At 41.2% G+C, this 27,623-nt stretch overlaps 1 protein-coding gene across 1 annotated transcript in view; it reads right to left on the bottom strand.

Moving 5' to 3' along the window:
• Positions 1 to 27,373, bottom strand: part of LOC138750500 (microtubule-actin cross-linking factor 1-like) — a 45,583-nt gene extending 18,210 nt beyond the window's left edge. Inside the window, exons 1-4 of the mRNA XM_069912571.1 lie at positions 27,233 to 27,373; positions 5,485 to 5,694; positions 1,070 to 1,298; positions 539 to 855 (exon numbers count right to left, since the gene is read on the bottom strand). Coding sequence (XP_069768672.1) covers positions 539 to 855; positions 1,070 to 1,298; positions 5,485 to 5,694; positions 27,233 to 27,373 — 897 coding nt within the window. The remainder of the gene's footprint in view (positions 1 to 538; positions 856 to 1,069; positions 1,299 to 5,484; positions 5,695 to 27,232) is intronic.
• Positions 27,374 to 27,623: the final 250 nt, after the last annotated feature.

The raw sequence follows: 27,623 nt of genomic DNA, 5'->3' as shown, positions 1-27,623 counted from the left end.
AAGCATTGAAAACCTTCACAAATTTAGTGTGTCAGTGAAGATTAGACAGAAATTCTTTTGGGGCTGGGCTTGTTCCAGCCGAACACTCTGCATTTCTGTTATGCCATTCAAGCCTAACCCTTGGGTTTAGGACATACTGAGCCAGCGAGGTGACCTTTGTGGATTGGACACATTACACCGTGTTCAGTGACAAATGCACGTGGGAGGCCAGTCTGGAAAATCTTCACCAATTATGATCTGTTCGACATTTGATTTTATTAAAAGGAAATGAGTTCATGACTTATTTTCTGCAGTGGTCTCTGTCCAACTCGAGTGAGTTTGGCCACCAAGAGAGCTCCACAATACTGGAAAGATTTGATCATTGTTCCTGTTCTTCATGGGTATTATTAATCACAGCCGCAAACCTTTTCCAGAGCCACTCTTATAAGACTAAAACTTACACAAGTTGCTCAGTCTATCAAAATGCTCTCATGTTACTGATCTAAAGTAAAATTGGAGTTTAAATGCTATTAGTCAAAAAAAAGGAGATATGTCATACTTCTGATCGAAGTGCGTTGAAGCGAGCATCGGCGCTTTCAACCGTCTCCTCCACACGTTGGCTTATGGCATCAGGATCAATTGGGATCTTGTAGCTTTCAATTGCATTCCTGATTTCAAAGAGAAAGGCAGCATCGAAGAGACTTTTCCAAGATCGTCTGAGGTATCTTAGATCCCCTTTGAGAAACTGAAGATCATTGAAGAGGAATTTCTGCTTCTTAAGTTTGAATGTCAATGACGTGGAGTCAAATTCCTCAGCTTTTATTTTTTGTAGTTCCTTTTCTGAATGAATCATTAATGTTTCAAATTCATCATTATCTGTTTAAAGGAATATAATGGTGAAATAATCAAAATGATCAAATAATACCAGATTATATAGACTTTGACACATTGACAGGATCCTGTAATAATTACAAGTTGGGGTTATTCCAAACCACATGTAGCTTTCAGTTGTCTTACTTAGAATTCTTTTTAACTCTCAGTAAATAGTATTTTATAGTAATCTGGAAAATAAATGAATACTTTCCCTCACCTTTTCGGAACTTCTGCAGTTCTAGATGCAGATCCTCAATCACGTTTAATTGAGAATCTGCACTTGATAAAGCGGATTCGTACTCCTCCATCAAGACATTCAAGTTCTGCTGCAGTGCAACTTCCTCGTCTCGCAAAGGGTCCTGGACATTTTGTTCCAGGAAAGTCTGAGCTGCCTCTATGGCCAAAACCAACTCTTGCTCTTTCTGGGACAACTTTTGGCGATGTTCCTAGAAAAGAAACAATCCTAGGTTCATTTTTATTGCTCCAAGTTGTCTTGGGGGAGGTAAGGTTTCTATTTATTGCATTTGCAATTGAAATAAAATATTCAAGTTTCCCAATTTATTAAAAATCAGGGTACCAAAACACCCTTAAATACACACAGGAAACATACTTCAAGTCCAGAAATCTAAATGGTTTTATGCTTTCGGAGGTTTAATCAACTACCTTGATCTACAATTCTTTGCTTGTGTCAAAGGATGAATCCTGCTGAGATGGAGTAGAATATATTCCATATTTAATTTGACTGACAAGAAAATAAATCCTCTCCTTCAGTATTTGTACACAGTCCCTTCCCTGTCAAACAGACTTACTTTTATTTAAACTTAAGCACATTAAACTTTTGTCATTTGAATGATCTCATCCTTAACTTTCAATTCAGGGATTTAATATTCTTTCATGATGTAAAAGAGAACACGTGAAATCTAACGAGAGGTGACTGTGATCTAGTCAGGAGAATGTGAACTAGTTTGTAACTGTGTAAGAATGCACCCTTCTCACTGAAGTAACTGTGGGGTGGATGTCTATGTATATGAGTGTGTCAACATTTTTAAGAGATGGTGGATCTTCTTGTCTTTTTTCTTCACTGGTATCACTGTTTCCTTCACGCCAGACTTGCACATCTTCGCCCAGTGGTTTGCTATGCCGTAGGCTCCACATTCAGAACCGTATGCGGGGCAATCATTTTGGTCACGGAGGGGTGTTGTCCGCTGCCCTTCCTACAGGTCCTGGGGGTGGCACTTTTCTGATTGTATTTTTTATAGCATCAACCCTTCCTTCTCTTTGCTGTGGGTGGGTCTGCATTGATAGGGATTTCATTTGCGTCCTCGTGGCTTTGAAGACTCTGGCTGTGTCAGAGTCTTTGGCCAATTTCAAGCTATCCTTCCCTAGAAGAGACTTTTGCACTTCAGGATGGGCATATTAGTGGATCAGCTAATCTTTCCTCTATATCCTTCCATCTGCATTTTGCAGCATTAATTTTTGGTGTAGTAAGGAAGTTAGTAACAGTCTCATCAGTCTCTTACACAAAACCTTGAAATTCATTGCATTCAAGTCTAGGATTAGAGCTGAGTTCAAGGTGAGAAACAACCTTTGCAAATATCTGCTCTGGATCATTTTTCTCCACCCCGTAAGCTCTCAGCTATTAAATAAGTCACGGCCTGGCTCCCCTGTCCAGACATGTATAGAACTAACCTTCTCCTCGCTGTTGCATTTTTAAAATAGCTTTTCACTGCTAAATTGTACATCTGCTGAAACGTTTTAAACGATTCAACCATGTCTTCAGCCTCCCGTCCATCACTGGGTGAACTGCTGTTGCACCAGCCATTCATTTCCAGGTGTACTTTTTCTCTTCTTCCCCTTCAGATTTCAGTCACTTCCAATCCATTTTATAGTTTTATTCTTGTTCTCTCAGACCGACCACTGCCAACATGTTCTGTCTCCGTGTTACCTGGGAGGATTCTTAAATAACTTAAAGATGCAAGATTCAAATAACAGAAGGGAGTTTACTTACTGATGCCTTCCACCATCTCAGGAAACTGTTCACACTCATACTCATGTATAGGTGCCCCCCAGTAGTGCACGACGGTTACCACAGTGAGAAGGGTGTATTCCTAGGAAGTTACAAAAGAGTTCACATGATCCTGACGAGATAACACACCCGTCTCACTGTCGTAAATGTCGTGCACCAATGTGGGGTGCATGTCTATGTGAGTATGAACATTTCCTGGCATGGTGGAAGGCATCAATAAGTAAAATCTCTTCTGCTATTTGAATCTTGCATCTCTAAGAAGATGCAAGATTCAAATAGCAGAAGAGATTTTACTTCTGCTATTTAAGAAGCCTCCCACACAGAGACATAACGGTGACTTTATTGTATTTATCTTTACCATTTGGTTCAACTTCCTTTGGACTTGACAAGACTTTATTCAAGTCGCCTTATTCCAAAACAAACCAGGCTGTCAAGCACACACAGGGCAATAATTTGCATACATGTTAAGCAATGCTTTACGAAAAGAAGATAACATCAATTGGTAAATGTTTAAAGATCTTTGCTCTTTTTTAACGATGAAAATCTGACTTGAGCACTGCATATTAAGGAATGACAAACGTGAAAATCTATCCCCATTTGAGTGAAAACATTCTGGGTAATTATCATTTTCACATTAGTGCTTCAAGATGCAGGTGTCCCTGCCAGGGCCCAAACTGAACGAACGGCAATATCTTTCCCAGTTAGAAGGGAGAGGAGTGTGGAGGGGAATCAGCAGGTAGTAATGTTCCTACGGACCTAATGCACGTCCCTCTCCATGTCAGAAGGCTCCTCTTTGGACATATTCTTGGAGTCGAGTAGATGTCGTTCACTCCGTTGATAGAATACAGGACTACCTCAGTGGAGAGAATGAATGGAGGGCTAATCAAGCCAACTGCTTTGCTCTGCTGTTGAGGTCCTTGGGCCCTTTGGGAATTGTGCTCATCCAGTCAAGTGCGGAGCAAAGGTTCGCCACCTACTGCTTGACAGGTAGCCTCTGATCTGTTTTAGTTATCACAGTACTCAAAGTGGCTGGTCCATGTTAGGACCACAGTGAGAAGGAGACCTGGAGTCATGTGACAAAACCCAATTGAAGTACCATTATGCAGGTTATTGGTGAACAATGCCACTTTATGTCACAGTGTGTGCGACACACTTTCCATCGGGCAGCTGATTAAATAAAGTATGGCTTTGTCCTGCTTTTGGTAGATGGACCAGATACCTGAAGAATTTGTCACTTTGTCAGAAGGATGTCAGTGGATCAACTGTGACAAGAGGTGCAAAAAAATCTAGACTGAACTTCTCCAGTACTTCGAATGTGATGGAGTCTGGTCCTATTTGTCTGCTGCACTTGGTGTTCCTAAGTAAATCAAATAGGGTGAAAGTGATTTCTGTGATGGTGTCGGAAGAACCTGATGGAACATGCTAGAAAGTGTCTTAACCCCAACATTGTTATTCAGAAGCTGAGGCCTACCACCACTGAGAATGAGGAGACCGTTGGTCCCTCTTTCCCTGTTTACTGTTCATGACCCAGCCGGAAGGACGACAGAGCTCAAATTTCATCAGCGGTTAATTCTGTCTTTGGAATGTTATTTTTTTTTCTGCATTGCCTGCCCACTGTCCAGTGTTGTAAGATTATCAGTCTGGCACCTCATGTGCATCTGCATTCCCTATTAAACCATGGTGATGACTTGTCTTGGTTGTAATGGGAGAACTAACGATGGTAAGTAACACTTTCCTGCTGAAAATGTTAAAGGCCCATCGTACCTTTTGGCCACTGTGATTCCAGCTGTCAATTTATTCTGAATCTATCCCATTTAGCACAATGGTGCTACCACACATCAGAATTGAGGGAGCCCCTGGAGAAACATGGGATGAGTCTTTCTGCTCCTGCTGTCACCAACAGTTGCCTCAACAACAGGAAAATTGTGGTAGTGAGGGGGTGTAGCCTTACTCACTCTCTTTTCCAAACCAATCCCTAGATCTGCACAAGGATCTGGCCTGGTTGAGTGGACGAACAGTGACGTTGCTACGCCAGAATTCATTCCGGTGGTGTATGCTTCCTCAACCCTTTTTGGTTGTGAATAGCTTGCATGGCCCATTCAATGGGTTATAAAGAGTTAATCACATGAGTGGGTGCTGGAGTTATCAAAATAGGGGAGGAGGTTCTTCCCTTTACAACATCAAGATCCACATTATCTGAGAATACAGCATTACTGAGGTGAAGAGTTTTTGTTAAGAAGCTGCCATGGTGAGATTGTTAGTGAAGGGCCTCTGTGACCATCGTCAATCACTGCCCCTTCATTAGTGAGTTAATCATATTCCCGTCATCTCTCATCACTTGCGTGACTGGGCCAGAGCAAAGAACAGAAAGTAGGACTGAGTTAGAAAGAGGATCTGCTAGATCTTTGAATAGGATTGGGAGAAGATCGTCAAAATTCAATTCAACATTATTTGGAAATTGTGTTAGTCATTATTTAAATGAAATTTAGTCAGTCGCCTTTCATCAAATCTGTACTGATCAGAGGTTCTGATGAAAAGTCCAATCCAAAATATTTTTACAATTGTTCGAATATACACTTATCCAAAACACCTGGAAGTGTTCATACCTTCAGGCCTTGCTGGTGGTCATTCAGTCTTTCGCCCATCTCAGCAAATGACCCCATCGCATCGTCCTCTTCCTCCATCTGGAAACCATCACCTAATGCGTAGAATTCGTCTTCGGTGATATGAACTCCATAGTGACCCTCGACTGCCAACCATTTCAGAAGATCACCTACTGTCTTCTTATGTTTTTGTAGGTGACCTTCTGTTGTTTCCTACAAATTGCAAAATCCTGTTAGTTTGAAGACGTGTTGTACTTTCCTGGCAGCAATTCCATATTCCCTCATCTATTTGCAAACCCTTGGGATTGAGGAGGATGTGAAACCACTTGAGTGGAAGATGCCTGTTTATAAACAGGGGCCATTCCACACCATTTCATCGGAATATGCACATGGGCAACACGTGGTCTTGCCCAGTCTTGGATCAATACGAAAAGGATGGAAAATACTAAAGACCAGCCTCCTATACACACACACGGGCATCGACGGAATTCCGCTTCATCATTTCCCTGCTCATGTCTCCCTAACACTGCCTTCATTTCTCGGGCCCCTTCGTCTAATCCCTCCCCTTTCATTTCAAAGGCCTTCTCTGCGTCTAAAGCAACTGCTACTGTTGGCGCTTTACTCCCTTCTACTGCATGAATTAAGTTAATAAATTTACAAATATTGTCTGTTGTGCGTCTTTTTTAAATAAATCCAGTTTGGTCTAGATTTACCATTTTAGGTACATAATCTGCTAATCTGTTTGCTAATAGTTTAGCTATTATCTTATAATCTGTGTTAAGTAATGATATTGGTCGATATGATGCTGGTGCGAGTGGATCTTTCCCTTGCTTTGGTATTACTGTAATTATTGCTGTTTTACATGAATCTGGTAAGCTTTGTGTTTTGTCAATCTGGTTGATTACTTCCAGGAGGGGAGGAATTAATAAATCTTTAAATGTTTCATAGAATTCTATTGGGAATTCATCCTCTCCTGGTGTTTTATTATTTGGTAGTTTTTTTTTATTATCTCTTGTATTTCTACTATTTCAAATGGTTCTGTTAATTTATTTTATTCCTCTATTTGTGATTTTGGTAGTTCAATTTTAGTTAAAAATTCATCTATTTTGCCTTCTTTCCCTTCGTTTTTAGTTTGGTATAATTGTTCATAGAATTCTCTAAAGTTTTCATTGATCTCCGTTGGATTATATGTGATTTGTTTGTCTTTTTTCCTTGATGCCAATACAATTTTCTTAGCTTGTTCTGTCTTAAGCTGCTATGCTAGGATTTTGTGCGTTTTTTCCCTTAGTTCATAATATTTCTGTTTTGTCTTCATTATGTTCTTCTCCACCTTATATGTTTGTAGTGTTTCATATTTTATTTTTTGATCTGCCAATTCTCTTCTTTTAGTTGTATCTTCCTTCATTGCTAATTCTTTTTCTATATTTACTATTTCCCTTTCCAACTGCTCTGTTTCCTGATTATAGTCCTTCTTCATCTTGGCTACATAACTTATTATTTGCCCTCTAATGAACGCTTTCATTGCATCCCATAGTATAAACTTATCTTTCACTGATTCCGTATTTATTTCAAAGTACATTTTAATTTGTCTTTCAATGAATTCTCTAAAATCCTGCCTTTTAAGTAGCATGGAGTTTAATTTCCATCTATACATTCTTGGAGGGATGTCCTCTAACTCTGTTGTCAATATCAAGGGTGAATGATCCGATAATATTCTAGCTTTATATTCTGTTTTTCTTACTCTATCTTGCTTACGAGCTGATAACAGAAATAGGTCTATTCTTGAGTATGTTTTATGTCTACCCGAATAATATGAATATTCCTTTTCCTTTGGGTGTTGTTTCCTCCATATATCCAAAAGTTGCATTTCTTGCATCGATTTAATTATAAATTTGGTTACTTTGTTCTTTCTGTTAATTTTTTTCCCAGTTTTATCCATATTTGAATCCAAATTAAGGTTGAAATCCCCTCCTATTAATATGTTCCCTTGCGTATCTGCTATCTTCAGAAAAATATCTTGCATAAACTTTTGATCTTCTTCGTTAGGTGAATATACATTGAGTAGATACCAAAACTCCAAATATATCTGACATTTTATCATTACATATCTCCCTGCTGGATCTATTATTTCCTCTTCTATTTTAATTGGTACATTTTTACTGATTAATATAGCTACTCCTCTTGCTTTTGAATTATACGACGCTGCTGTTACATGTCCTAACCAATCTCTCTTTAATTTCTTGTGCTCCAATTCAGTTAAATGTGTTTCTTGCACAAATGTTATATCAATTTTTTCTTTTTTCAGTAAATTTAGCAGTTTCTTCCTTTTGATTTGGTTATGTATTCCGTTAATATTTAAAGTCATATAGTTCAACGTAGCCATTTCAAACTTTGTTTATCTTCCCTTTCCGTTTCTCCATCATCACCTTTCCTTCTTATCCATTTCTGTTTTCTTGTTTTGAACACTTTATAAGACAACATTTCTAAAACATCAAACATTTTCCTTATTCTCCTACTTAAAACTTCTTTAACCCCATTCTCCCCTCCCCCTCCTGCGTTGCCCTTTATCCCTTGATGGGCAAACACATCTCCCCTCTCCATTTGGATTTGCGAATTCACTCGCAAATGTCAACTGATTTTGCAGTGACCGTAACTCATCCCCACCCAGCCCCCCCCGGAAAAGATTTCAATTTTCATATGTAACAAAGGTCACTCTTTTAATTCCCTCCTTATTCCCTCTATTCCCTTTCATTCCCTTATTAATTCTTATCTATACTCTATATATTTTCCTCTAAATACGTATACATTCATGTATACACACACATACATACACATCTACATATATATATATATATAAAATATATACATACATATACCCATATACACACATACATATAGTTCGTGGTCATTTTTACTCTCATTACATGTCTTCATCTCTCTGCTTGTTTTGTAGTTGTTCTGCAAATTTTCGTGCTTCCTCTGGATCCGAGAATAGTCTGTTTTGTTGCCCTGGAATAACTATTTTAAGTACCGCTGGGTACTTTAACATAAATTTATATCCTTTTTTCCATAAGATCGTTTTTGCTGTATTGAACTCCTTCCTCTTCTTCAGGAGATCAAAACTTATGTCTGGATAGAAAAAAATTTTTTGACCTTTGTATTCCAGTGGCTTTTTGTCTTCTCTTATTTTCTTCATTGCTTTCTCCAATATATTTTCTCTTGTATATCTTAAAAATTTTACTAAAATGGATCTTGGTTTTTGCTGCGGTTGTGGTTTCGGGGCTAATGTTCTATGTGCCCTCTCTATTTCAATTTCTTCCTGTAATTCTGGTCTTCCTAGGACCCTGGGGATCCAATCTTTTATAAATTCTCTCATATTCTTGCCTTCTTCATCTTCCTTAAGGCCCACTATCTTTATATTATTTCTTCTAATGTAGTTTTCCATTATATCTGTCTTCTGAGCTTACAGCTCGTGTGCCTCTTTAACTTTTTTATTAGATTCTTCTAATTTCTCTTTTGTCCTCTACTTCCATTTCTACGATTATTTCTCGTTCTTCCACATTCTCCACTCTTTTTCCTATCTCTGATATGACCATTTCTATTTTATTCATTTTTTCTTCTGCATTCTTAATTCTTCTTTTTATCTCATTAAATTCTTGTAATTGCCATTCTTTCACTGATTCCATATATTCTTTGAAAAAAGATACATCCATTGTCTTGCCTTTCTCTTCTTCTTCCACTTCTTTCTGTTCTTCTTCTTCTTCTTCCTCTGGATTGACCATCTGTTGTTTCCTTCTTTTCTTTTTACCTTCTTCTTTCTTGTTGTCATTATTGTCTCTGTTCTGCACCAGCTGCTGTGCTGCAGGTGTCTCTCTCAGCTGTGGAGATCGACTCCGCAGCTGTTTCCCCCTCCCGTCAGTGTGTTTTTTTTCTTGCGCGGTTGCGCACTTTTACTCGGCTCTGCGAGCCATTTTTGTAGTCCCGAGCCCGGGACTTCCACTGACCAGAGGGAGCGGGCTTCTCTCTCCGCGGCGGGCCTCCTCGGACAGGTAAGGCCTTCACCTTCTTCTTCCGACGTTCTTTCTTCTTCTCTTCTTCCCGTTGTTTTCGACTTTTCTCTCTTCGCTGCCATTTTCTTCTCACCTTTATTTTTACTTTGTTTTAAATTTTAATCTTGTACCTTTGTGTTTTGTGTGTTTTTTTTAAACTTTTCCGGAGAGGGCTGGAATTCCCTGACCGGCCACTACTCCATCACGTGACTCCCCCAACTGGATCATCTTCAGCTGTCATCATTTTCTTAGTCACAGACCTAGTTACCGCACATGCAGGATATATCTCACCATCCTCTCTAACCACATCCTTACTAGGCCAATTTGTCAATCTTAAAACTGTTAGAAATTAAAGTACCTTTAAAGAAATTGCTCGAGACAAAAATTGAGAACAAAGAACATTTATTACTACAACAATGCAAAGTTGGGTGCTTCCCCTTACCCTGGGAATACACACACATACTGGGGCTCACCCAACTTTTATACAGTCAATTTCAGTATCAGAATGCCCTCCCCCTTACATTCTTCTGCCCCCTGGATGGGTTTGGCATAGGTAATTCTTCCTGCCTACGTGCAGTTTCAGTACACTTGGAGGACCAGGGGGGGTTATCCTGTCGGTGTCCCTTCATGTCATTGTCCTTATTCCCACCTTCCTGATTCTCGGGGCTACAGTCTCTTGATATGCAGAGTTGACTCATTCTATCTAGGGTTGGCTAATTTCATATGTATAAATCTGTGTATGGTTAGCTAATTAGAAATGTATGACTTGGTACTTCTGTCCAGGGCTAGGAGACCCTTATCTGATCCAGACTACCTCAACTTCCTACATTCTATTGTACCTTACCATTCCTTATCTTAGTCCTATGGTCTTGTCACAAAGGATAGAAGATTCTTATGTTAATCGTGCTGACTCTGCTTTCCTGCATCCTAAGCCCCAAACTTATCCTGTTTGAACTGGTTTCAGCCATTTTACTGATGAACTTTAGTTTCTTCCATGTTCATAATTTTAGGTCAATTTTCCCATCTCTCACAATCCTCACTTTTCTTTTAGATCAGTAATACTGATCTTTCACCATGATCAGTGTTACTGATCTTTGGTTACTAGTGTCAGTGTGACTGATCCCCCCCCCCCCTTTCCTCACTTTTCTTTTAGATCAGTAACACTGATCTTTCAAGTGTAAGGTGTAGTTTTACCCAGCTGGTCAATAACCGAATTGTAACACCTGTGTAAAGTCTTTAGGTAGGGGAGCACCATGAAGGTCAGGGGAGTGAGTCCAGCTGCTTATTAGGGTTTGGAGTATCAGGCTCCAGTTCTCAGTAAAGAGTCTAGTCCATCCCATACGTTGAAATATTGAAGCAGTGTCTTTGAAGCACACGACCTTTGTAAGTGTTGTCCCGACGAAGTCTGTGAGAGGCGCTGCCTTCAGCAGCGAACGAGTAGCAGTCTATGAGAAGCGCTGCCTTCAGCAGCGAACGAGTCGCAGTCTATGAGAAGCGCTGCCTTCAGCAGCGAACGAGTAGCAGTCTATGAGAAGCGCTGCCTTCAGCAGCGAACGAGTAGCAGTCTATGAGAAGCGCTGCCTTCAGCAGCGAACGAGTAGCAGTCTATGAGAAGCGCTGCCTTCAGCAGCGAACGAGTCGCAGTCTATGAGAAGCGCTGCCTTCAGCAGCGAACGAGTCGCAGTCTATGAGAAGCGCTGCCTTCAGCAGCGAACGAGTCGCAGTAGTCAGGCGGTTCCGTTTGATTGTGGCTCGTATCTGATGTCCCCTTCAGCCCCGAACCCTAGGGCCACCGATCTCCGAAGGCTGTTTGGAGCCTGATATTAAAGTGTCAAGCAGCTCACGTTGTTGGAAACTGGTGCTCCCTTTCATGGGGTGATGAAAAGTGACCAAGCTGGGGGGGGATTGTTTCTTGTGATTTAACTGTGTGTTGCAGCTTGTCTGCTAACATTAGCATATGTATCATTGAACTTGTGAGTTGCAGCCTGTCTGTGTACATTAGCATATGTATTAACTCTCTCTCTCTGTTACATGTACAATCCTGACTACCATTCTGTCTGTCTTTGTCCCACCATGTCCTTTGTGAGGATTTTGACACCCTGCACTCTACTTCGCTCCTTTCCACGTTATATAACCACCAGATGAGCAGCAGCTCCCTGAAAACAGGTGTTCCCCTTCAGGGATGATCAGAGAGAGAGAGCCAGGTGGGGGATTATGTGTCTCGTGGTTGTGTGAAGTGTCTATTGTTTGTTTTGCGGTTAGCTTGTTAGTTTCCCCCTTTGTGTGAAATGTACATTGTTTGTTTTGCGGTTAGTCTGTGTACACAGGTGCCTCACTGTGTGACTGCCTATCCCCACTGTGTTTCCCTGATCCGTATTCTAAATACCTTGCCTCTATGCCCTCTCTAGCCTGTAAAACAGTACAATCTGTAACCTCTGCTACCCCTTCTCCAGAAGTACTTAAAACATCGAGAGTACTCCACTAAAGCTGTTTAATTCCCCTGGTCCGTATTGGGATCCCTTATATCCCATTATGACTATACATTAAATCTATGCCCTGTCTACATTCTAAAGGAGCTGAATTGCAACCTCTGCTGCCCCTATTCCAGGGGGGCTTAAAACATTAACGAACAATATTCCAAAGAAATTAGTAAACAACAATGAAGAATACCTGTAAGCTCATTAAAATACAATAAGAACTGAATAAAACACAATAAATGTAAAGCTCATTGAAAACTGCAATAAAATGCAAGAAGAACTGAATAAAACCACAATAAATGTAAAGCTCATTGGAAACTGCAATAAAATACAATAAGAACTGAATAAAACACAAAAAATGTAAAGCTCATTGAAAACAGCAATAAAATACACAAAACTGAATAAACCACGATAAATGTAAAGCTCATTGAAAACAGCAATAAAATACACAAAACTGAATAAACCACGATAAATGTAAAGCTCATTGAAGACAGCAATAAAATACACAAAACTGAATAAACCATTAAAAAAACGAATAAAATTGTAACATTATGGCACTTTGTCATTAATTCTTTGAATGTGGGTCCAGCCTTTCTCTCTTGTTCTTACTGCGGTGTCTGTAATTAAAAGTACACAGAAGGGACCATCCCAGGCAGGTTTTAGTTGATCCTCTTGCCATGCTTTTACATATAACCAATCACTAGATTTTAATAAAATGAATAACAATCTGACTTTCCTTTGTGTTAGTGTAAAAATTGTAAAATGAAACACAAACCATATTTGCATGGGTTTTGAATATGTTAGACCTTATTAAAATGCAGTTGGAGCTGCTTGTCTGTATGGGGCACAACCCTCCAATTTGTTAGAGTGAGTACATAACAGACATTGCAGCACAAGAGCCCCTGCAAGAGAACTTGAAACATATTCAACCTTTAGTTCTGCCTTAAGTAAAATGCCTTGTGCCACAGCTCACAGGAGCTGGCCTTATTTAAAACAGTCTGTAAAACAGGCACCAAAAAAAAGTTAAAAGATGTTCTTATGAAGATTGCACACACAATAATTTAAGTACAGGCTAGTTTCTATTATATTCCACTTAAAAGTTCTGCTGCATGAATCCTGGAGCTTGTGGAGTCATTATTGAATCAAGAAATATTGGTACCATGCCAATCTCATTCTAACATGCCAATTTCTCCAGTCCTTAAGTCAAGATGTACTGAATAGCATCTGGTACAAGATCTGTGAGTTCTTAATGATATTATTATTCTTATGCACCCAATTGTTCTGAACTATGCCACCAATTTAAATCATATTCCACCTATTGCAGTACTCACACAGCACCATAGACCAGTTCGCAGGTTTATTTCTCCATTAAGCTGAATCCAATTGCGCAGGATTTACCTCCGTGATTATTTACAATGTAACTTCTGCACTACCGGATTTAAATATAAACCTGATGAATGGGGGAAAGTTATCATGAATTAAATAACAGCGGCAATACAGAGAAATTGTGCTGAGGCATTAATTTCACTCCAGAGGAAAATGCACCAGAGAAATGAATGATTAAACTTATAGGAATCCCCATAGGAATCCCCAGAGGTATCTTTATTCTCCAGAGGTGGGTGATTTTTAAACTCACGGACCTTGACTGCTGAATGTGTAGAAGAAATGTATTAAATGTGTTGATAGGGCTCCATACCTCTAACTGCAAGACAAGAGCCTGAAGCCTCAATTTCAAGTGCCACAGTGCACTTAAAGGGACATGCACACTCCCCCTTCAACTGGCTGATCCAGCCACTTTACACATCAGATCCTTTCTTTATCTCACATACACTTAAAGTTAAGATGTATAGAACTCACCCTATTTGCGCAAACATTTCTCCCTGCAAATGTTATAACATCACTCAACTCTCAGGTACTCCCTGTGCAAAATCACATTTAAATACAATTTATTTCATAAATTGGAATTAATTGGTAGTTAAATTCGCTAATTCTACAGTATTGAAAAACGATCATTTATGACATTTAATTTTTAGCATGAATTTTAATCAATATTGGTCAGTGACTGAAGTGGGAAGTCGTGATTTATGAAATTATCTCTGGTCTCTACTCTCCCACTCCCTGCACTTCTCCCAACATTCAGGAGCTGGCACACAGTCCCTGCCTTTTCCATGTTACTCATCTACTATTACTTTAACTGCTTGCATCAAAATGTTAGCCTTTGCTTTCTGCTTATCCTCAGATGTCTGGACAAATGCTTTTTGTGTGATCTGTAGAAGCTGGGTTATTCCCTGCTCATGCCAATTTTCTGTCTTTTGTAATTTTCTCTTAATGTCTGGGGCTGAGTTGGTAACAAAACCTGTTAGTACCAATTGTTCCCCTGCTGGGGATTCTATGTCGAGACCCCCATATTGTATATATATTTGGTCCCAAAAATTGGTCTAACTGTTCGGCACATCCCTGGGGATCTTCTATCAGGGAGGTCAGTTCTTTCTTAAAGTTACACACTTCAGTACTGGTCAGGGGCACATTTACGAAACCGAGACCCTCTCTCATGGGAACTTCCCGCAGTGGTCTCATCCAATTGGTTTCTGGCTTATTAGGTCTGGGTTCCTGCTCCCTGGGAAATGAATCAAAGGGTTCTGCCCTTTCTTCCTGAAGAGTCTCACGCTGTTCTGAATTAAAGTTACCTCTCTCTCCTGCCAACAGAGGTGGTAATCGAGTGCTTTGTGAGCAAGTTATCATACCACTCCTGCTCTCTTCTCTCTTCTCTAGTGGTGGGGGAGGTGGGGAAGGTGCAGAAGGGTAGGTCATAGGAGGGGAAGGAAAGATAGGAGCCGGCATAGGAGGAACATAGGGTGGAGGGAGGGAATGTAACACATCCCAACCCTGTGATTCAGGGACAAGAGGTTCCTCCTCTCTCTTATCCCTGGATTCTTTCTCATTCAAAACCAGCTGTTCAATGGATCCCTTGAGCCAGCAGGCTGCATATTCCCTGCTCTCAACATTGTCGGGCTGGTTTTGATAGAGCCATAAGTTCAAACTTCACACATCCATTCATCCTCGGATCCGAATTTTGGCCAGTACACGGAGCTCCCTTTAACCGGGTATCCCACCCATTCATTACAACAATACCTGACCGTCGTCAGTTTGTCTTTACCGCGGGTCTTTCCTGTGCCCCACTCAGATAACATCATCCCAAGCGGGCTGTACGTAGCTATCTGGTGGTCACGTCCTGTGTCAGGACTCTCATCTCTACTGCCCGCTAGTCTGTCTTTACCGCGGGTCTTTCCTGTGCCCCACTCAGATAACATCATCCCAAGCGGGCTGTACGTAGCTATCTGGTGGTCACGTCCTGTGTCAGGACTCTCATCTCTACTGCCCGCTATTCCCATACTTAGGAACAAGTAAAATACTCTTACCGAGTTCTGGCAGTACTGCTCTAGCGCGCGTCCTTCCGCCGTTTGTTCTCAATGCCTCTTCTCGGATATCACTCGCTTCTTCCACTGACCAGCCACCCGTCGCCCGTGAGTCCAGCTGAATCAGCCGGGGTGCACCTACTCTCGTCGTCGGGGCACTCTGTCAGTGGAGGGAGTGTGATCCCGGACGAGCCCCCATTTGTTAGAAATTAAAGTACCTTTAAAGAAATTGCTCGAGACAAAAATTGAGAACAAAGAACATTTATTACTACAACAATGCAAAGTTGGGTGCTTCCCCTTACCCTGGGAATACACACACATACTGGGGCTCACCCAACTTTTATACAGTCAATTTCAGTATCAGAATGCCCTCCCCCTTACATTCTTCTGCCCCCTGGATGGGTTTGGCATAGGTAATTCTTCCTGCCTACGTGCAGTTTCAGTACACTTGGAGGACCAGGGGGGGTTATCCTGTCGGTGTCCCTTCATGTCATTGTCCTTATTCCCACCTTCCTGATTCTCGGGGCTACAGTCTCTTGATATGCAGAGTTGACTCATTCTATCTAGGGTTGGCTAATTTCATATGTATAAATCTGTGTATGGTTAGCTAATTAGAAATGTATGACTTGGTACTTCTGTCCAGGGCTAGGAGACCCTTATCTGATCCAGACTACCTCAACTTCCTACATTCTATTGTACCTTACCATTCCTTATCTTAGTCCTATGGTCTTGTCACAAAGGATAGAAGATTCTTATGTTAATCGTGCTGACTCTGCTTTCCTGCATCCTAAGCCCCAAACTTATCCTGTTTGAACTGGTTTCAGCCATTTTACTGATGAACTTTAGTTTCTTCCATGTTCATAATTTTAGGTCAATTTTCCCATCTCTCACAAAACTGACCCAACTTTATTCTCTGACAAATCATTCCCCAGCAAAAACGAGACACCTTGCATGGGTAACTCCTACTACAACAGTTCCTTTGACTAATTCTGAATTTAGCACAACCTTGTGAAGCAATATTGACCCTACCTCATCTCGAACACCTTTAATCAAAGTTGTCTCCTCTGTGTCTGTCCTTTGATCCACAGTTAAAACGGTTTCTAACAACAATGACTGAGCAGCCTCAGTATCTCTAAGAATGTTAACTGGAACCTGAGACAAAGCCCTCTGACACAAAAGGCTTGAAAACATCCATGACCTACTGATCAGGTTATGCACCTCTGCTCTCCTTAAATTCCACTGTTTCTGTATACATGGTTCTGGTTAAACCTGTTTTTACCTTTTCTGTTTCAAGACTAGACAGTCACACGACCAGCTTTCTTACACAAATGGCATATAAATACAGAAGTTCTGTCCTTTCCTACCTTTCCTTCATCTTTTTACTGAACATTTTCTCCAGACTTTATTTCAGCCCTACTATCCTGCTCCATCCTAACCTTATGAACAGGTTTATTAATCTGGTCCACATGAGCTCTCTGAAAATGCCTATTATTCTGGAATGTCCTTTTGTGAGTCTTCCTCAACAAATTTTCCTTCACATGTAATATTTCACTATTATAATCCTCTACATTTGTACTTTTCTCATCCAATGTTTAACTTCAACAATTTTAAATGCCTCAGAAATAGCCATCAGTTCCTATTTTCTCACCTTCTGCAGTTCTGCAGGTGATGGTTGTAACAAAAATGTATCAACATCCATTGCTGCAGTTTTTCCAGACACAAGCTTTCTGTAAGCTTGTAAAAATAGCCTGCAAAAACATCCCAATCAACTAATAAATCATGAAACTGCAATGTTCAAATCCTAAAGGATGAGCCCCCATAAAATGTTACGGAGTCCAGATGACCCCAAAAACCAGTAGCAATAGATATGCACGACAACACAGGGTTATTTAAACAAAAGTAGTTTAGAATTTTATTTGAACATGAAAACAGAATTGAACTTTAACTTATTACTTAACCTACCTAACCCACTTAATCCGCCCTCAAATACTAAGTGCAGGTGAGTGTAATGTGTATTGAAGATTAGAAAAGTTCTTTGGATTACAGTCCAATCTCACTGGTTGCAGGCAATTCTTGCAACAGTGCTCATACATTAGCATTAACAAAGTTCACCAAGCTTTGGTGTTTAACAGACATATGGTTACCACTCAGAAGGGCTCTTGCTGGTTTTCAGAGAGAGAGATTCCATTTCCAGAGCATCTGCAACTGATTTCTTCTTAATTCTGTCTTTCTGACAGAACTTGCCCCCTTCAGGGTTCTCCGGATGATCCTTTTTCTTTCAGGTCATCTTTCAGACCATCAGTCTTCTCTTTTGACCAGGCAGCCTTCCAAAGTTTGGCAGCTTGTCCCTCTGGAACAGATTTCTCTGACTCCTTCTCTCTCACTCCCTCCCTCTCTGAGAGCAAAGCTGTTCTAACTCTGCCTGCTAACGCCACATGCTCTCCTAGGCAAGCTGTATGTGGATACTTTGTTGCTCCTTTGCAAAAAGCAGGATGCAATAATCCTGCTAAAATTCTGGGTTTTCAAATGTGTGTGTGTGGAAGCTGCTCGAGTAATTCATTCCAAGCTACCTCTAAAACTCTTGTCACACTGCACATTCAGAGATCTGAGAAGAACCCTTGGCCGATCCAACTTTGCTTGAAAGTAAACAACAATCACTAGCGATCTGTGGTCGTCTCAGCCTTCCTTAAGATAGGTTGCAGACACCACCTTATCAATTAGTGCATTGGATCAGGTAGTGCCGGAAATACACAGAGAAGCCGCTGTGTGGAGATTTCACAGAAATACAGTTTAGAAGCAGGAAAGGATCAGATGTTATTGAACAACAATGAAAGGAACTATTAGCATGTGGTCTACAAAGTAACCTTTTTGTATACTTTATTTAAAATCAAATTCAAAATCCATAATAAAACACATCATATTAACATACAAAAATTTCCCCCATATATACCCCCCTCCCACCCCCTCTCTTAGCTCCCTCCCATCCTCTACAACCTCAAACTAAAGAAACAAACCATCATAGTCGGGTTTGATGTCACCAATCAACCATGACATATTTAGACCCATACATTTTACAGAGGGACCCGCACATTAACAAAAATGGTAGACGCATGGCGTAAATTGTAAGTTATCTTTTCCAATGGAATACATGATTGCAAGTCCATGTGTGATATAGAGAATTTAGGTTAAAAAGACTTAAGTTAAAATGTGATGATTAATCATAAACAGGGAAGCCAGAACGGACAGAGAGTTTACTAGCAGTCAAGGACAGAAGGAGCTGCTGAATATGTTTTTTTAAACCTATCTTTTCATGGTCATAGTGAGAGACATGCAGGAGACAAAGGATTGATAAGAAGTGTGAGAAACAGAATTCAGTGAATGTAGAGTTCACAGCGTACGTAACGAACGTGATAATTAATAATGCAGTTATACTCAGAATGTTTTTGTAATACTAACCAATTAAAACAGTATTAATAAGAAGGGGAAGGGCAAATAATAAAGGTATAAAAATCAATGCACTGTATGTATCGGGGCTTAACTGGTGAGAAACCAGTTGAGTCCAACTCTGCAGACTTGTAAATAAAGCTTGTCGTGTCATCAGTTTTAAAGAGACTCGTGTGAGAAGTTTTATTTCTGACAAATGGGGGCTCGTCCGGGATCCACACTCCGGCCGTGAGGGGAGGCGAGAAGAGGGACATCGGAGGCGGTGCACCCCGCTGAGTTTAGCGGCTCCTAGTCCCTTGCTCGTCGCTTCGGGCGGCTTGAGCGAGTGGTATCCGGACAGGGTGACACGACAAGACGGAGAGGAGAAGGGTGACGGTTCAATCCCCGGGAAGACACCGGTAAGTGACGACTTACGATTGTGGTGTGGGGATTGGGTAACAGGTGTAACGGGATACACCTGTTTGGATAAAAACCTAACGGAATAGATTAAGTATAGATCTTTTGTCGTTGTGTGAGGACCCTGTCGCGGGACTCTAGGATAGACCCCAGGGAAACCTCGGCGGTAACCGAAGGAGGGACAGCACCTCCGACGAAGTGCCGAGAAGAGAGGGGTCAACCCCAGGAAAACCTCAGCGGTAACCGAAGGAGGGACAGCACCTCCGACGAGGCGTCTGAGAGGAAGGGAGTAGGGTCCAGAGCGAGAGGGTCCTCAGCAACGATAAACAGATCTAGGTGGGAAAATGGGAGGATCAAAATCTAAGGGCTCGTCTGAAAATTCAGGACAATTCCTGGGAGTACCCCTTGACAGCCCTTTGGGGAGAATGTTTGAAAATTGGGATAGTAAAAGATATCGGGACAAAAACAAGAAAAAGATGGTCCAATATTGTCTCCTTTGGTCAAAACAACCTATTAAAGGTTCCTCGGTCTGGTGGCCGAAATTTGGATCTGATGAGGATTGGGTTAGACAAGCATTAAACATATATGTAAATTCGAGACCAAAGGTGAATCAAGAAGAGTCAGCATATGCATTTTGTTGGGTTCCCTGGCCAGGATCCTTAACAGAATGTTTTAAATTGAGAGTGGCAGGAGAAAAGAAATGGGAACCTCTGGACAACCTTCCCCCTCCTTATATTCCCCCGGTGCCTACTGCGCCCGAGGAAAGCTTATTACCGGAGGGGAAAGGTGATGAATCTGATTGCCCCGAAGGGGGCCGGGATAAAAAGGATGAATTAAGGGAGTCGGACCCTAAACTTCCACCGGTAAACTGACCCTGGACAAGATCCCAGACTGGTCCAGGACCATCAAAGTTTTCAATAAACCTAAATCCCCTGAGAGAAGTTCCTATGGGAGGACCGGGAGGGGGAACGGGATATGTGAATGTTCCCCTAACTAGTACAGAGGTGCGGGGATTTAAGAAAGAAATGAAAAAGTTATTGGAAGATCCTATAGGACTGGCTGAACAGCTTGACCAATTCTTGGGACCAAACACATATACGTGGGAAGAGATGCAGGCAATAATGGGAACATTATTTTCACCCCAGGAGAGGCAGATGATTCGACGGGCTGCCCTCCTCATGTGGGAATATGAACAACCTGGGGACCCTAGACCCCATGAACAAAAATATCCCTTAAATGAACCCAGGTGGGACAAACGAACACCCGAGGGATTGGCAAGTATGAGACAATATAGAGAGTGGACAATTAAAGGGATACGGGAGGCTGTGCCAAAGGGTCACAATTTTACCAAGGCATTTGGGAACCACCAGGGGAAAGATGAATCCCCTACTGATTTTTTGGAGAAGGTGAGAAAGAATGTCCAACAGTATGCTGGTGTGGACCCTAGTACACCAATGGGTGAACAGCTTATTCGAATTGAATTTGTTTCCAAATCATGGCAAGACATTAGAAAGAAACTAGAAAAGGAGGAGGACTGGAGTGAAAAACCCCTAAGTGAACTGTTAAAAAAGGCACAAAAAGTATATGTGCAGAGAGAAGAAGAAGATCAAAAGAAGGCGACAAAGGTTATGGTACAGACTATCCGACAGATGAATGCTGAATCCAGAGGGGAAAGAAAACAAAACCTTCCTCTAAACAATCCAAAATATCCAAGAGAGGGAAGACCCCGGAGGTTCGTTAAGTGCTATTACTGCAATGAGGAAGGACACTTTAAGAGGGAATGCCCCCGATACAAGAGGGAATTGCGTGCCCTCGAACTTATGGAAGAAGATTAGGGGTGTCAGGGGTTCCAAATGTTAGGGACCAAATATAAGAGGGAACCCCTGGTAAAACTAAAAATTGGTCCCAAGGGAGAAGAGGTGGTGTTTATGGTGGACACAGGAGCGGAACGAAGTAGTGTAATAACTGTGCCAATCGGAACTGAGCCTATAAAAAGTAATTTGACAATTTCTGGGATAGAAGGGGCTCCCAGAATGGTATCAATAATTCCCCAAGTAACAGTGAAACTGGAAGAAAGAGAAGGGGTACAAGACCTCTTGTTATTACCTTCGGCTGGATTTAACCTCCTAGGAAGGGACTTACAGGCTCTCCTAGGTTTGGGTGCTCTCCCTGTGGACGGAGAAGTGCGAGTCCACCTCTGCGCTTTAAAGGAAGAGGATGAACGGCAGATTGACGAGAGAGTCTGGTATAAGGAGGGAAATCGAGGAGGTCTGGACATCCCACCTTTACATGTCACATTAATACCAGGTCATCAGCCGGTAAGGAAACGTCAGTATCCTATTTCTTTGGAAGGGAGAAAAGGGCTACAGCCGGTAATTGAGACTTTAATACGAGACGGACTATTAGAAGAATGCATGTCACCTTATAACACCCCTATACTCCCAGTAAAAAAGTCAGATGGATCCTATCGCCTAGTTCAGGATCTAAGAAGTTTGAATGCTATTGTTCAGACCCGCCACCCAGTGGTGCCTAATCCCTATACTATTATGAGTCGGATTCCCCCAGACCATGAGTGGTTTAGTGTTATCGACTTGAAGGATGCCTTCTGGACTTGTCCGTTAGAAGAGGAAAGTAGAGATATGTTTGCGTTTGAATGGGAAAATCCATGGACAGGTAGACGGAGACAGTTTCGGTGGACTGTATTGCCCCAAGGGTTCACTGAATCTCCAAACCTGTTTGGACAAATGCTAGAACAAATCCTGATGGACTATCCACAATCTGATGATTCCCAACTAATGCAGTATGTGGATGATTTACTATTATCAGGACCCAAGGAACAAGAAATGAGGGGAGAGACCATTAGACTCTTGAATTATCTGGGGAAAAAGGGTCTACGGGTGTCCAGAAACAAGTTACAGTTTGTTGAGAAAACTGTGATATATCTGGGACACCAGATAAGTAAAGGACAGAAACGAATTACCCCTGAACGAATTGCGGGAATCACTAGAATGCCTTTACCCCGTAATAAGAAGGAAATAAGACAATTCCTGGGACTCTTAGGATACTGTAGGTTATGGATAGAGGACTACTCAGCTTTGGTGAAGTTTATGTATGATAAACTGACAAATGAAAATGACTATCCATTGAAATGGACCCAGGAGGAGGAGGGATGGTTCGAGGACTTGAAACATCGCCTAACACGAGCCCCAGTGCTCACTCTGCCCTCTTTAAAACAGCCCTTCCAGCTATTTGTCACTCATAACCAAGGAACAGCTGTGGGAGTTTTAACACAGGAAAAAGGCGGTCAGCGACACCCAGTAGCTTTCCTTTCCAAAATGATGGACCCAGTGTCTCGCGGATGGCCGACGTGTATCCAGGGAGTAGCGGCTGCTGCTCTGTTGGTAGAGGAAGCACGTAAACTTACTTTTGGAGGAAAGATGACTGTGTACACCTCCCATTCTGTGAGTGTTTTATTAACACAAACTGCCCATCGATGGCTGACTGATTCTCGCATATTAAAGTATGAAACCATTTTAATGGTTGGAGAAGATTTACAGTTTGCAAAAATTAATAGCTGCAACCCAGCTCAATTTTTATACGGCAGTGAAACAGAGAAAGAGGTGGAGCATGACTGTGTCGAGTTGACAGATCTTCAGACCAAGACCCGAGAAGACCTTTGCGATACTCCGCTGGGAGAAGGATATGAATTCTACATTGACGGCTCCGCCAGATGTGTTGACGGAATGAGAAGAAATGGGTATGCTATAATAGAAGGAAATACTTGGAAAGTAGTAGAATCCACGAGACTACCCGGAAGCTGGTCAGCACAATCCTGTGAACTATATGCCTTGCAGAGAGCCCTCAGAATACTGGCAAAGAAAATTGGAACGATTTACACAGATTCCAAATACGCATACGGGGTAGTGCATACCTTTGGTAAGATCTGGAAGGAGCGTGGTCTAATTACATCAAGAGGAAAGGAATTGGCACACGAACAGATGATTACTCTGACTTTAGAAGCCTTAACATTACCCCAAGAAATAGCAGTAGTCTACATACCAAGCCATCAAAGGGGAGATAACCCGACAGCAATTGGAAACAGACTGGCTGATGAAGAAGCCAAAAGAGCAGCCATGCAACAAGAAGTCCGTTTGCTGACTTTAATCCCAATAAGACAAGGCATAAAGACAGCTCCCATTTTCACTGCTAAGGAAGAAAAGAACATGGATCAGCTGGGCGCAAGCCAGTTACCTGATGGAACATGGAAAACACCAGATGGAAGAATTGTTCTAAATAAAGAAATAACTCGCAATATTTTAAAACACCTGCATCAACAGAGCCACTGGGGCACCCAAGCCTTATGTGACACAGTGCTTCGAGAATATGTGTGTAAGGGAATCTACACCTTGGCCCAACAAGAGGTGCAAAATTGTTACCTATGCACAAAAATTAATAAAAAGATAATGAGGACAGGGACCATGGGAGGTCAACCATTAGCCATACGCCCTTTTCAACGTATCCAGATCGACTTCACAGAGTTACCTCAAGTTCAAAGATGGAAATATCTGTTGGTGATAATAGATCACTTTACCCGATGGGTAGAAGCCTTCCCAACAATAAATACTACAGCCTCTACAGTAGCTCGTCTCCTCCTAGAGCAGATAATCCCCAGATATGGTATAATGGATTCTATAGACTCAGACAGGGGTCCACATTTTTCTTCAAAAATCCAGCAATTGATTTGTGATGCATTACAGGTCTCTTGGAAATTACATACCCCTTGGCATCCACAAAGCTCAGGGAAGGTCGAACGTATGAATGGAACACTAAAAATCCAATTGACAAAGTTAATGGTGGAAACTAAAATGCCTTGGATAAAGTGTCTGCCCCTAGCCTTATTAAGAATTCGTACTGCCCCACGAAAAGATGTAGGGCTGTCCCCTTATGAAATGATGTTTGGGCTTCCCTTCTGGAGTACAGTTGAGGGGTGTCCCACCTTGGGGGAAGGGGATATATTTGTTAGGAACTATTTACAGGCACTGTCACGCTCTCTTACAGATTTACGAAAGAGAGGACTATTGGCACAAACACCGCCTCTAGACTTTTCTTTACACAAAGTGGAACCAGGAGACTGGATTCTTATCAAGACCTGGAAGACTGAAAAGCTCCAGCCCCAGTGGGAAGGTCCATACCAAGTTCTCTTAACTACAGAAGCTGCAGCACAAACAAGAGAGAAGGGGTGGACACACGCATCCAGATTTAAGGGACCTGTAGAGGCGCCACAGGACCCTGATACGAACTCAGATTGGACTTGTATTCCTGGAGAAAAACCTCTTACCTTACGATTTCGCAAAAAGACTTAATTCACAATGTTATTGTTATGTTCTTTGATTTTTCTTAGTTTGCCTATGTCTTTATCAGGTGTGAAATGTAAGAAATGCAGAGATACAGTGGTCCTATTTCAGGACCACATTTGGGGAAGAAAGGAAGGTAATTTCATTTCCCATACCTCAGTTCCTGAGAAATGCTGGGCAGAAAATACCACCCAACATCCATATACCCCTTGTGTGGAAAAAGAAGGAAATAATATGGGTCATTATATACAGATTCCTAATACCACTCCTTTCCCTCTTAACGGTTGGAAATGTGACTCAAGCCCACCATGCCCTGATGGACTCTGGTTTTGCATACACCAACGTACTGTTCCAATGAAAAGTTACACTCCACACTTGAAATTGCCTGTCCCTTTAAGACAGCCGGACTTAGTTAGAGTCCATCCAAATAACCATGTAAGTTTCGGTAATGCAATTGGAGGAGATAACCTTTTTGTAGATCTGGCAACTAAAATTGCAGGAACTTTTAATGTAACTAATTGTTGGGTCTGCGGGGGTCCACGGATGTCAGAACAATGGCCTTGGTGGGGAGAACCTCTCAATTCATTGACCATGATTTCCCGCATTTGGACAACTAACCGAACGAGATCAAGAGAAACCTGGTCTCTCTCTAACGTCCCCTCTGGTTTTTATTGTCTCTCACGAGCCGGCAAATACCCAGTAGGAGAAAGTCCCTGCAAGGCTGTATGGATTCGCATTTCACCTGGTGTTTTCACTTGGTTTCCTAAACCTCAGACTTGGTTCTTATCCACTGTTTTTAAAACTAATTGCCTACCCCTGTCTAATAGCAGTATTCAGTTTTGGAATTGTACCACTTCCACCATCACAGGACCATACCAATCAAATCCTGTTCTTAAAAGAGTTTGGGAAAGGGGGTATGGAGTATCCCCAAATGGATTATTCTGGGTATGTGGTAATAAAGCTTATACTCGTCTTCCCTCACAGTGGAGTGGAACTTGTTTCCTAGGAATAATCCGCCCAGAATTTTTCCTTCTACCCCACGATCACGGTCATAAATTAGGCGTGAAGGTCTTTGATACATTACATCGTGAACCCCGCTCTACCACGGTACATTTGGGAGAATGGAGAGATGATTGGCCTCCAGAGCGCATAATTCAATATTATGGTCCCGCTACATGGGCTCAAGATGGATCTTGGGGTTATCGTACTCCTATATATATGTTAAATCGCATAATTCGCTTACAAGCAGTGCTTGAAATTGTTACAAATCAAACAGCTATAGCCCTGCAATTACTTGCATCCCAGCAAGGTCAGATGCGCTCTGCTATATATCAGAACCGTCTAGCCCTAGACTATCTCCTAGCCACGGAAGGAGGTGTATGTGGCAAACTTAATTTGACTAACTGCTGCTTACAGATTGATGATAATGGAAAAGCTGTTCGTAAAATCGCTGATAATATTCGTACATTGTCCCATGTACCGGTTCAAACCTGGCATCCTTTCCCACAATTTAATTGGATGGACAAATGGTTTGGAGGAACCTGGTGGCGTACCTTCTTGTGGGTCATCAGAGGTATTTTATTCCTCCTACTTATTTTGCCCTGTATTATTCCCTGTCTACGCAGCCTGGTGATTTCCATGGTCGAACAAGCTATGCAACCAGGGGGGATGGGAGACCCTGTAAGACTTTTATTTCAGCGTGAGATTAATGTATCATAAAACATTTATCTTCCCTAGCTTAGAATCCCCATTCATATCTATACATATATTCAACACATTTTAAAGAGAGAAAGGGGTGGATTGTGATATAGAGAATTTAGGTTAAAAAGACTTAAGTTAAAATGTGATGATTAATCATAAACAGGGAAGCCAGAACGGACAGAGAGTTTACTAGCAGTCAAGGACAGAAGGAGCTGCTGAATATGTTTTTTTAAACCTATCTTTTCATGGTCATAATGAGAGACATGCAGGAGACAAAGGATTGATAAGAAGTGTGAGAAACAGAATTCAGTGAATGTAGAGTTCACAGCGTACGTAACGAACGTGATAATTAATAATGCAGTTATACTCAGAATGTTTTTGTAATACTAACCAATTAAAACAGTATTAATAAGAAGGGGAAGGGCAAATAATAAAGGTATAAAAATCAATGCACTGTATGTATCGGGGCTTAACTGGTGAGAAACCAGTTGAGTCCAACTCTGCAGACTTGTAAATAAAGCTTGTCGTGTCATCAGTTTTAAAGAGACTCATGTGTGAGAAGTTTTATTTCTGACACATGTGCCATCTCTGAATACTTAATTCAATTTAATCTTTCCAGGTTATAGCTTTACATTTTCTCGCTACTGCCTATTCCAACTGAATAAATGCAATTTGAAATGTATCCAATTTCATTTCCAAACTCCATTTTACTTCATATGTCCCAATAAAAATGCCATAATTCCATTCAGAAAGGGTTTCACCTGATCACCTAACCATACTGAATGTAAAAAAGACCCTATCTATTCCCCACATTGAAAACACATATCCAAAGAGATAAATCTATACTTCTTCAACTTCTCAGGTGTTAAGTAAAGTTGATGAATAAAATTATAATGAACGAATCTTTATCTTACGTTTACTGGCTTAGTCACACTGTCCTCACATAATGTCATCCAATCATCCTGAGAAATTAAAACCGACAGATCCTTCTTCCTTTTACTTCTCACTTTATAAATATCCGACTTAGGCATCTTATTTTGTAATAAAGCATACATTTGTGTAATCAATCCCCTTTCCCCTCCTTCAATAATTGAACATTCAAATCTCTTCCTTCGAGGTAATCTCAAACTGTGTCCAAAATTATCTAGTAACAAAGTTACTAAGCATGGACCTGATCCATTTTTTCATTCTATCACTGACATGAAACAAAATTTCCAGCTTCATAACAATCTTCGGCCAAGATAATACCTTTCTTTTCCCAAATATTCAGGAATACGTGATTTATTTTTATACAAAGCTTATTTT

This window comes from Narcine bancroftii, unplaced genomic scaffold (assembly GCF_036971445.1).
Source record: "Narcine bancroftii isolate sNarBan1 unplaced genomic scaffold, sNarBan1.hap1 Scaffold_154, whole genome shotgun sequence".
NCBI classification, from domain to species: domain Eukaryota; kingdom Metazoa; phylum Chordata; class Chondrichthyes; order Torpediniformes; family Narcinidae; genus Narcine; species Narcine bancroftii.
This window is presented reverse-complemented; position numbering and strand designations above follow the sequence as displayed.